The sequence below is a fragment of the Balaenoptera ricei genome, chromosome 5 (genome assembly GCF_028023285.1).
Source record: "Balaenoptera ricei isolate mBalRic1 chromosome 5, mBalRic1.hap2, whole genome shotgun sequence".
Taxonomy (NCBI): domain Eukaryota; kingdom Metazoa; phylum Chordata; class Mammalia; order Artiodactyla; family Balaenopteridae; genus Balaenoptera; species Balaenoptera ricei.
Window position 1 is genome coordinate 112168752 of NC_082643.1, and position 12582 is coordinate 112181333.

The window sequence follows — 12582 nt, forward strand, 5'->3', positions numbered from 1 at the left end:
TGAAAACTTCATCTTTCAATTAATTGGTGTCAGGTAGTCCAAAGATTGTAGCCCAGATATCTGGGGATTATAATTCTTTTCTTCTGTGCTAACAGTGCCCTTATTTCTTGCAGTGTAGCCTTCTTTATTCCTCTGTGAAGATCTGTTTCCTCAGATCAGACATCAGAGTGTTTTTGGAGCACAGGATGGAGAAAGATTAGACGTATGAAAGAATCACACAGGTTGAACAGCAAAGCAGACAGAAGCAGAAAAATCAAACAGGCGCATGCTAGGCTGGAGAGGTCACCTTTTCCCCCTTTTCTCCTAGATCACCCTTCTCGCCTCGTGGACCAGGGAAACCCTATAGGATAAAAAGCAAACCAAAAAGATCTATTGGTATAACTGTGGCAACACCATATTGAAAAAAACCTTAAGAATTCATGTTTCTGAACGCAAATATAAAGAAACATGGCATGCCCTCAAATCTCAAAACTTAGATGGGTAAAGTGGCACTTAGAAATAACAGTTTCCTAACATCTCAAGTATCTGTAAACAAAAGGTTTCTTGCTTTTTCTCCAAAGAAATGTATAGTGGAGAGAATATCAGGATCCTAGTTTGAATCCTGGCAAGTTCTCTGATTTGTGTGACTGCGGGCAAACTTTCTTCACCATTTTAGTCCTTTGACCATAAAACGAGGTTAATATCTATCAATACTACACATCTGCTGGTGTGACATTAAATGTGATGATATATATAAAGTACCAGAATGATGTCTGCACACAACTGGTGCCCAATAAAGAGTAACTACTATTACTTTTTGCTACTGCTATTATTCACATAATACAGGATGAGCAGTAATCATTTGAGGAGGGATTGACTTTTGACATTCTCTATTTTTATAGAATTATGTTACTATAAGATATATAGGGACTTTATGCTAAAAAGAAAAATACTGCATAATAGCTTTGAGAATAAACATACCATTCCCTAAGGGTAGCATGTGAAACATACTTCGATTTTATGCATATTTTAAAATAAGTAATTTAACCACTCATGTTGAGTGTCTCTAATTTGGGAAAGTATTTTGAAGTGCCTCTATCAACTGTCAGTTATTAATTTCATACTAGATAAGTATGCTTTTTGCTTTTATGTCTATCTCATGCCAACCCTAGTGGTGTATTTCATATTGCTGTCTACACGCACAGCAATATATGCTGTACGCATAACTATGTGCACAGAAAAAAATTAGAAGTATTCTTGCTGTTATTGATGATGGAGACCATCAGCATCTATTATAATGGGAAGATGTTTATTGTAGGTATTACTTACATCAAGACCAGGCTCTCCATCTTTCCCCTGCCAAAGAATCATAGTAGTTACATTAGTGTTCCTAAGTTTCACGAATAGGTTATTATTCTATTTAAGGCTGCCCGGACATGCAACACTAGTATAAAAACAACTAATTCAGAAATGTGGAAAAGATTCTCTATTGATTAGTAACACAAATTTCTTTCACTAAATCAAGTGAAGTGACTGCTAATGTTGCAGGTAAGGGTCATGAAAATGTTTCATTATATATCAGGTTAAATAGTCTGATATTTTGCTGAAGTTTAATGCTTGGTATTCAAGTTATCAATCTAAGAGTAAGTCAAACGCAAAAATACTGTTTAGTTGATTTAAAAACACACCAGCACTAACAGAATAAGCAAATCTATGCTACTTTAGTTTGACAACTTAGTAGTTAGCTCATAAGTGTGTAAAGAATGTGAAAACTGTTTATTGTTAAATACAATTTTAATTTGGCTAGACGTACACCTTGTCTATAAATATTGCGGGTGTGAAGATCACAGCTTAAAAACTGTTTGTAAATTAAAAATCCCCTATTATAGAAGGAATAAATACTGCTGTGCAAGGATGATCAATTCAGCCCTGTGGAGCAGATTTTCAGGGCACTGACCAGGGTCACACAACAAATCCACCTAAAAGTTGCTGAGAAGTTGCTTTGATTCCACCAATTGGATTTCGAAATCTATTTCAAAATCAGCGTCTCTTTTAGCACTCAAGTAATCATGGTTTGAGCTTATTATTTCAATTCATAAAAACTAGAAAGTACAAGGTACGTGGAAAATACATAGGGGTTAAAAACCTTGAGACAACAGTATATGCTTCTACTGTAGTCCTACCCTACCCCATCAAATCATTTACAATTATCCCAAAGATAATATTCGGAAGCAAACCCGAGGCCCTCAATTTGAAGTGGGTGTAATTGAGAATTTTCAGAAGATAGCACACTATCAACCTTCTCTGTTCTGAAGATCACTTGTTATCACGGTAATTTAGAAAGGTCAGAAACATCAAAGTCATCGTAAACATCAATTTGAGAAATACCTTTTATTAGCAAGAGCAGTTTTTGTAAGTAATATATGAGAACAGATGAAGTCTGAAGAGAGTTTTTTAAATTAAGCTTCCACACCCACTTCTGGTACAATGACCTCCCAAGGAAGGGCCAATTATGGGTCTGGTCAGATGGCCCAGGGAGGGATTATCTGACAGTCAAAAGCCCCCTTTCAGGTTAGCACTGCCCATCTCATGGACAACCTCTGATCCTCTCAATCTGGTGAAGCGTGTGGGTGTCTGTACGTGAGTGTAAGAATACGACACAAATATGACCTCTCTCTGAAGTACCCAGTTACACTGGCATTGAAGAGAATTAGTGGATTGTTCTTTGCTCCTCTGATGGGATTAGTCTCCCCACGAGGGGAGGGTTAACCACGCCAGGGACAGGTCATCTATACATGCTGAAGGGAAACACCATCACGAGACAAGAGAACTCACGGGAAGACCATACGGCCCTCGGGGTCCCGGCTCTCCCATAGCTCCTTTTTCACCCTATAATGAAAGGTGAAAGTGCAAATCATAAACAAGCACCTATATTCACACACTTTCCCTGATGGCCTGTGGCTAAAGCCTCTATTTGAAGTATCATTCTATCAAAATTCCAAAGAGTCAGGCTCTTTCAGGGCCGCTGCCAGTGATACAGCAAAAGAAATCCATGTTAGCATATTTTACAGAATCACCTTTGAAAGAAGGACTGTCTGCCCAGCGGTGCAAAAGGACTTGCATATCTAGGGTGCGGTGCTTGGGTTTCTTTGGCCTTGCTGTGAAATGTGTATTTGTTACTAATTATTTTAAGTTACTACTTTTTCAAAAATGTAATAAGAAAATTCTTTATCCCCCTACCAAATGCCTCTTCAGCAAGCCCTTCCTCCTTGACTGCACCTGCCCTTACCTGAGCTGTATTTTACTTCACGGTGCTCATACACCAGGAGACATACCCACGTTATAACCTGTCTATTCTCTGCTGAGCCCCTCACTAGAATCTGCACACTAGGGTGCCAGGGCCCTGGCTTTTTTCCCTACTGCATGCCCACAGCTTATAATAGTGTCCGGCACATCAGTAAATATTTGCAGAATTCATGAATCAAGTCAAATCAATACCATCATGTATGTTTTGCTTCCTTTCTGAAAAAGAGGGTTTAAAAACTTTTATGCTTTCTACTCAGTGCCTGATAAGGTAGGAATTTACTACCTCATCACTCTCTCTCCATGTACCTATTTAAGTAGCAGAGCTTGTCTCAGCTTAAACGATAATCTTTTTTTAAAATTTATTTTATTATACAGCATGTTCTTACTAGTTATCTATTTTAAACATATTAGTGTATATATGTTAATCCCAATCTCCCAGTTCATCCCACCACCACCACCACCACCCCCCCGCCACTGTCCCCCCTTGGTGTCCATACGTTTATTCTCTACATCTGTGTCTCTATTTCTGCCCTGCAAACCGGTTCATCTGTACCATTTTTCTAATTTCCACATATATGCGCTAATATACGATATTTGTTTTTCTCTTTCTGACTTACTTCACTCTGTATGACAGCCTCTAGATCCATCCACGTCTCTACAAATGACCCAATTTCGTTCCTTTTTATGGCTGAGTAATATTCCATGGTATTTATGTACCACATCTTTATCCATTCATCTGTCGATGGGCATTTAGGTTGCTTCCATGACCTGGCTATTGTAAATAGTGCTGCAATGAACATTGGGGTGCATGTGTTTTTTGAACTATGGTTTTCTCTGGGTATATGCCCAGTAGTGGGATTGCTGGATCATATGGTAATTCTATTTTTAGTTTTTTAAGTAACCTCCATACTGTTCTCCATAGTGCCTGGCTGTATCAATTTACATTCCCACCAACAGTGCAAGAGGGTTCTCTTTTCTCCACACCCTCTCCAGCATTTGTTGTTTGTAGATTTTCTGATGATGCCCATTCTAACTGGTGTGAGGTGACACCTCATTGTAGTTTTGATTTGCATTTCTCTAATAATTAGTGATGTTGAGCAGCTTTTCCTGTGCTTCTTGGCCATCTGTAAGTCTTCTTTGGAGAAATGTCTATTTAGGTCTTCTGCCCATTTTCAGATTGGGTTGTTTGTTTTTTAATATTGAGCTGCATGAGCTGTTTATATATTTTGGAGATTAATCCTTTGTTGGTTGATTCGTTAAACGATAATCTTGAATGCTTATAAAAAATAAGTGTAATTGGAGGTGGCCCAGGAATATGAAATGGTGATAATAAAAAAAGAGATGTCTGCATTTCAAGTAGTGTTTTCTTCTGCTGCCACCTCCAAAATGAAACTGTCAATATTTATTATGGAAACTTCAGGAGAATGACGATGTTTATGTGAGGGGCCAAAAGAAAATGTTACCTTCTTTTATCACACCCCTGAAGAAGTTTAATGGTAGCAAATCTCTTCCAGGGGTAAAAGGTCAAGTTCAGCTGATAACTGTGCATGCAGATCCAAGTATTACTCTGTGTTTCTCTACACTCCAAATTCCCATGTGAGCAAATTTCAAGTCACTGTCAACATTCTTCTTTAATTTAAACTTAGGGGTTGTTGGTGCTAATTAGCACTGTCACTTAGAGGCACATAGAGTATAGGGAGATTTTGGGGAATAAATATGATAAAAGCTTATTGCACTTTTACTCATTATTACTTTATGTTTATTACTGAAAGAGCAGGAATTGCATGCAGTAAAGTGGCCAGGCTTTGACATGAAACAGATTTAAATTTGAATTCCAGTTCTGGCACTGACTGGATGTGTGGCCTTGGGTAACTTTCTTAACCTTTCTGTGCCTGTGTTTCATTGGCTGTAAAATAAGAAGAGTAATACATATTCTGCAAGAATTTTCCTGAAGATTAAGTGTGATTACAAAATATGAAATTATATGTTGCCAAATAATATGTCCATAAAAAGAAGCTCTCATTATTATCGTACAGTTAGAGGTCTTGTTTTTAATGAAAAGGGCTTGGCAACCCAAAGAGCACTAATTCAAAATAAAGTTCTTTCAGTTTGATCTGGCAGTGTTATTTATGATTTTTTAAGTGGTGGTGGTGTTGGTAATGGTGTGTGTGTGTGCGTGCGTGTGTAAATGGGAGGTGGGGATTTAGAAGGAAGGTTCATGTAACCTGGAGTTGGTCTAATTCGTAAAAACTCAATGGATTAGAGTAGCTCTGGTTTGAAATATCTCCACAGATTATTTTGATATACCTACTCCCTTCTTCCTCCTCTGATTGAGTACTTCAGCTTTATTTTGTTTTTAAAATGAATATACCGTGGCTGATTTGAATTCAGCTGTCACTAAAGCTGTGGAGCTCCTCTTGCAGAATTGCCCACCCCAAATACTTACTTTAAGCTAACAATGACAATTCCATCTCACTCCCAGTGACTGCTTCAGAAGTGGACATATAACCCAATCCTGGTCAATGAAGTGTCAGGGGAAGTGGCTGGGAAGCTTTGGGGACGGTTTCCTCACAGCTAAGGAGGATACAGGAGAAGACAGTCCCTATGTTTGCTCTCTGCCGATGCCTCGCCAGAGGGGAGGTCTGGAACCACTGCAACCAGCTTGCCTGTGGTCAGAAGACAAAGCCAGCTCTTGGAAAGTGCATAGAAGCAAAGCCTAGAGTTCCTCCTTTGACTATTTTGCCACACAAAACTATAAATTTCTTTATTGTTTAAGCCATTTTGAGTTGGGGTTCTGTCACTTGGAGCCAAAAGCAGCTTAATGGTTTCAGCTTGAAAACTTTTAGGAATGAAATATTAACACAGGGCCTTGAACGTGCAACATCTTTTCCTGGATTAATTCATTCCAAAAGAACTTTGAACCTCTCAAATTTAACACACTCTACGGAGTTCCTTAGTGGTTACAAGGCCAAGATGAAGAAATCAGCTGAAGGTAGGACGAGCAGGTGCTCTGAAGAGCTGACTACTAATGCTGCCGGTCATGTATTTGACAATTCTTGAATTAACACTGTCTGTCAAATGCCTCGTTTCTTTTAGGCTGGTCTCATGTCATTCAGGATCTTTAATTTGCATGTCTACACTGAGGAATTATTCTAGAATGAGCCCCTTTCTTGATTCCTGCCTCTTTAAAATTTGAAACTTTTTCAAGAGAGTCCAGATGGCACCTCCATCAATTAACTTTGAGAATCACACTCTAGTTTAGCACTTAGGCAGAGGGGCACTTGGAGAGAGTACTGATATCTGATCCAGTTAAGATAGTTAACATGCTGAGTAAATACAAGTGTAACACTTTACACTGCACACCATTTGACTTAAACTCTGCCTTCACAAATTCTTAGCCATTTCATTTGCTCTCCTGGTGAATTCTACCCCAGCGCTGAGACCTGATACTCTTGTGACACCGCGGAGCTCTCGGAAGTAACAGCTGATTTACCAAACAGTAAACCCTCTTGAGTCCCAGGGCCTTCTGCCACTAGACTACTTGAGATTTGCTGCTCCATTTTTAGTCCATGTACTGGATTTCTTGACACAATGCTTGAATGCACCAGCAGCATGAGGCTCTGAGCTTTTAAATCTTTTTAATTAAGATGATCTTCGTAAGTCTTTGGTTTGACCTTAGAAATAAATTCAGATGGTTTATTTCCTTTAGGACTCACCTCTTCCTAGAAGCATTCTTGGGTAAAGCCAGCCTTCCTCATCGCTGAATGCACAGCATGTACTATTTGTATTCACTTAGGCCTCATTATCTAGTTATTCCTTGCAGACATTTTTTTCCTCTGCAATTAGATTGTAAACTCTTCTAGATCACGGAAAATAGCTGCTTCCTTCACAGTACTGAGTAAATATATACAGTGTATTAATAAAAGGTTATAGGATGATGAATCAATTATTATTATGCAATTCATTAGAACTATTAGCAAAACAGACTTCATAAATGGGAGGGGAGCGTTTTCATTTCACACTAGGAGTACATTGTGTTTTGTACATCTTAATGTGATAAATACTTACTGAATAAGTGAATTCACTTTATAGGACATGGAATTATGGGATGGGGATGTATGCCAAAGAAATCACTATGTGGCCCTCTATTTTAAAGCAAATTATCCCAGACTGATGAAACTCTATCTAGTTTTAAAAGACCACAAAGTTGCACAATGAATCATTCCAACATTTTGAAGTCTTCACCATTAGGATACTTTCTTTACATCCTATCCTGGATGGTGGGGAAATTGAGGACACAATTCTACTCAGATACAAAAAAACCTTCTAAGTTTTTCAAGGTGAGGAAAAGAAAAAGTGGAAGAAAAATAGAGAAAGAGGGAGAGAAGTTCCAGACAGATGACCAGCTGCTGATGCTGTAGTACATTTTTTTGTGTCAGATGTTTATCTTCCACTCTGAGTGTCTTTTTTCCTCCCAAAGATATGGAAACATGGCTTAGCAATAGAGAGGTTAGTGGAAGGTTTTTGTTTTATAATGCACTAAAATTATTTCCTTATGGTTAAAGAAAGGCTATTCTTTTGCTAAAAAAAAGAGCATGTGTAACTGTGCAGAGAATACTTAGGTTTTGTAATTTCCCTTTAGAAAAGTTATAACTTATTCTGAATGAATACAGTAGCTTTATATAAAAGATTATCAACCAGAATATGTAGTCCTGGAATTTTTAGACCTATTGACATTAACTTTCTGGATTAAGGCCAAATGAAGACATCTTCCTTAGGGGTTAAGAAGGAATGGTCTGAGCTATTTACTTTAGCTATGAAAATGTATGCATTGTTTTTTTGTTGTTGTTAAGGCAGGCATATTCTAATACTCTGTCCTTCTCTCAGCATGAGGACTCTGAATAGAACTTAAGATGGCATCTATTTCCATTCACTATTAGATGGCCCTTTATTTCTTCTGGGAAATGAACAGCTCAGATCAACTAAAATGGAAAAGCCACACTCTGTGCTTTCCTTAGGTCACAGCTTAATAACCTCAGGAGCAACTTACTCTTTCTCCTTTGGGACCTGCAGGGCCATGGGGTCCCATAGGGCCATCTGTACCCTAAAAAAAGATAAAAATAATATAATATGAGACATATCCCAAGGGCTGTAAGAAAAGCAGTTATAATTTATCCTGGACTTTTCCTGGGTGAATGATGCCTTAGAATGTCAGTAAGACAACACATCTCCTTTCAAACTGCTTTATGCTTGATTCTTTCAGGCCAGTAGTTTTCAAGAAACTCATGCAAAAGGGATGACTTATATAACTGCATATTTCAATGAAAGGCTCACACAAAATACTGTATATCATATTTAATTATGTATTTCCTCCCTGACTAAATGGAACATCTTCACTTTGCCCCCAAAATCTTAAGAAAAAATTAATTGTTTTTGCTTCACATCACCTCTTCTTCACATCCATTCTCTGCCCCTACAGTTACCCCTACTCCTCTTGGCCACAAATGCTCTGAAGTCTTGTTTTCAGCTGTTTAAGAGGCTCGAATAGTTATACAAGTAAAAAAAAAAAACTTAAATAAATGAGAACAGTGTTTAACTGTTCAAACTTTCTTCAGTTCTGTTGGAAGCAGCAGGGGGCTTAGAAAGAAGGAATTATTCCTATAGGTTCTGTTGCAGTGGCTCAAGTCACTGGGCTTATAAGGCACAAACCAGGCAGCTGGATGATTTAATGGCATAATTGCCCTCTGGCCTCCTGGTTCAGGGTTAGGATTTCTGTGGCAGATGAGATAATACTTGGATGAATATAGGAACACTGAGGTCCAGTGAAAATAATGACTGCCTGAAACAGGTTTTTAGAATTGAAGAGCTTGGAATTCTTTTTGATTCTTAAAAATGTAGCAAGGACTTCAGGTATATTTGCTCATCTTCAGGAAGACTATGCCTAGATTTGCAATGAATTTATTATGATATTTGTAAACATAGAAACTATTCTAGCACAACTTTTTTAGTATTCCTATTTCTGTTTTACTATTCTTGTTTATTCTATGAGTCTTGTGATATGAAATAATTCAGGGTTTTAAACTCATTCTAATGTTGGTGAGTTATCAACATCAGTTTGATCTTTTTCTTACTGCCTGAACTCAAAGTTCATCTTCAGAAGACTTCTAAATATTGAGGACCTGTAGCTGAAATTTAAGAGATGGAGCTGTTAAGAACCATAGAAAAGAGACAAAATGACAGAAGACAGACAAGTCATTTCAATGAACTGAGATTTGAAAGTTAGTTCCAAAGAAGAAGTTACACTTCTAATATGGACATAAACATAAAAGGAAAAGCAAGTTAAAATAAATTCCCATGATTTTGATTCCTTCAGAGGGCCCCTCCCATGGAATTGCAGGAAGTGTTCATTGGTTACGGAAAAATCTGTCTGGGATTCTACGACAATGAAGCCAATTAGATTGGTCATTCTTCCCACGTCACAAGTTATCCAGACTTGAACCCAGGCTTCAGAAAGATGTTCTGCAGTTTAGGCTGTACGACAAACAAGGCTGCAACCCAGGCTTTGTCTACCTTTCCCTTTTCTGCCACTATCTTTGTCCACTTTGTCCTGCTCCAGTCCTATGTACCCCTCATCATTTGATGGGAGTCTGTCCTGAAGCATAAGACTCCTAGCCACAAAACATGTTGGAGCAAGTTGAGGCGCTGACTCACCCGGGATCCTGGCTTTCCGTCTAAGCCAGATGCTCCCTGTGTGATTTGGTTGGTAGCAGGGTTGGTGGGTGTAACACGAATGACAAGAACAGAGATTAGTATGAGGTACTGATGAACAAATGTAACACTTCAACAACATAATACGCAGTCACAGGGTTCTGGGATGAATATCACATTGCTACAAATTGTTAGTTAAAAAAAAAAACCATGTGACAATAAACACCCCACAGATGATGGCATTTTTATGACATTTCCATTTGATAAATTCTTACTTAGAAATCAAGTGAATGAGGTTTATAAAGTGGGCTTTAAAATAGTTACCAGTAACAGTCTGGGTTGCTAATTTCCATATGAAATTAATTTTCTAAAGACTGTGCCATTCACAATATATTTCTTTTGGTTCTGAAAAAAAAATAACGGCCAATCTTCTAGGAAAGGGCTCATTATAATAATCAATCAAGTTAGAATTTCAGAGGAGAAGAAAACAGCTCTAGTTTTACTTGTTAAAATAGCATTTATGAATAACAAATGCAGAATTTTAACATGTCAGGGTGACTGGGTTTTACACAGACGATACTCATTGTTTTCTGGATTGTTCTTACTGTGTTCACATTAGTCACCACTAGAGGGACTTCTAGGAACAGGAAAAAGCCAGAAAAATTTCATGAGTCCAGAAAGAAATAACTGTCCCAAACAACATTGTTCCTCAGCTCACTTCAAATAATCAAGCATCAAAGTCTGAATGGGAAATACTTTAAAAATTGAATGTTGTTCTCAGGCAATGCATGCTTTTCTTTCCCTTCAACTCTAGGCTATGCATAACGTATGACTAAAAGATGACATTTTCAATGCTTGTTTCAATTATAAGCACAATTACTTTTTTGGTATGGCTTTTGTATCTCAAAACTCAAATGTTTATTTATAGTCCTTTAAAAATGTTGATTTGATCAAGGAGTATTTAAGAAAGACAATGCACTAGTTCTATACATCTCTTGGCAAGGTTGCAGAACTATTTCCCCATTTTATGCTTCAGATGTAGTTAATAATACAAAATGGAAGAAAAAAAAATTATTCCAGCTGCAAACTCTACAAATGATGCTATATCATACATTTTGGGGAGTAATTTTCGTTTTTTATTTTACAATTCCTTCTGTACAATCCTATTGTGAGTCAGATTATAACTGCAAAATTCAATTTACTTAGCAATGATTAAAATTAAAAAAAAATATGTGTGCTACCATTTGCTTAATGCTAGCATATGTAAACCTTTTGGCTAAATGTTACATAAAAATGACCACTAGTCCTAGATTTGAAATTAGGGCAAACTTTAAAGAAATCAGATTGAGGGTTTAAATAAAATAGAAATCCAAACTTTCTTTTGCTTTTTGATACTTTCTTCAGAGTCACCATTATTATAAAATTTAAAAATAAATAGGGGGATGATAAAATTTTGGCACTGATAATATAATATTATATTTACCTGGAATGTGAATTAATGACTCACATATGTTATACAGGTTTTAGGTTTTATACCTGTGGCATGATCTAATTGGTGTGATTTAACCTATACTCTAATATGAGGCTTACATCATTCAATAAATGAATACATATTAAGCATCTACTACTTGCCTGATCTATGTAAGGCATCGGCTATCAAGAGGAATACTTTAGTACTTAGAATACAGTACTTGTGGGAAAAATAGTCACCAATTTTTTTATGGAGACGTGTATAAACTATTTTCTATTACCAATTTTATGTCATATTTTAATAATGTAATCTATAATGTTCTTTACTGACTTTTATCTGCATTCACTGAATAGACAGCATATGAAAAGCTTGAAACTAAAACTCATATTTAGGAATTCCCTGGCGGTCCAGTGGTTAGGACTCTGCTCTTCCACTGCAGGGGACACAGGTTCGATCCCTGGTCAGGGAGCTAAGATCCCGCATGCTGCACGGTGCAGCCAAAAAACCCCCAAAAAACACCCTCATATTTAATAATCATTTAAAAATATCTTTTTAGTTGTTGTGGAAAGAAGACTAGCATAAAGTGCATGAAAGGTGGAAATCTCCTTTTCATTAAAAATAAAAATCTCTAAATAACTGCAAAATACTTCTTCCATACTCTCCATTATTGCCACAAGAACCTCGTAAGAGGGCATTTCCAGCACAAACAACATACAACATTTAGACCACAATATGATTGATTAATGTAAGGAGCCACGGCACTGACCTCATGCCTTCAGCAATGGCCAATTGCATACCTGCCACCAACAGGGGGCTATGGTGTTTGGTATTGAAGAAGAAAAAATAAAAATTGAGGGAGGATTTGACACTACACTAAATAATAAAAACATTTGGGAGAAATTATGAAATAATCCACATAATAATTTTTTAAAGGGGAGGGTGATGGGAGAAGAATTGTCAGCCTTAAAAGAGGACGGTTGGAAAAAAAAAAAAAAAAGAGGACGGTTGGCATGTATGTAATTGAACGACAGAACATTTATGGCATTGTTTGTTACGGGGTCTTCCTCTGACACAAGAGCAGACGTCAGAGAAAACAAAACTGGGCCGAGCTCTGCGCG

At 37.3% G+C, this 12582-nt stretch overlaps 1 protein-coding gene across 1 annotated transcript in view; it reads right to left on the reverse strand.

Moving 5' to 3' along the window:
* Nucleotides 1-268: 268 nt before the first annotated feature.
* COL25A1 (collagen type XXV alpha 1 chain) overlaps nt 269-12582 on the reverse strand; it is a 451181-nt gene continuing 438867 nt past the window's right edge. The window contains exons 30-33 of the mRNA XM_059924214.1: nt 9997-10032; nt 8336-8389; nt 2815-2868; nt 269-340 (exon numbers count right to left, since the gene is read on the reverse strand). Of these exons, the coding sequence (XP_059780197.1) occupies nt 269-340; nt 2815-2868; nt 8336-8389; nt 9997-10032 (216 nt within the window). The remainder of the gene's footprint in view (nt 341-2814; nt 2869-8335; nt 8390-9996; nt 10033-12582) is intronic.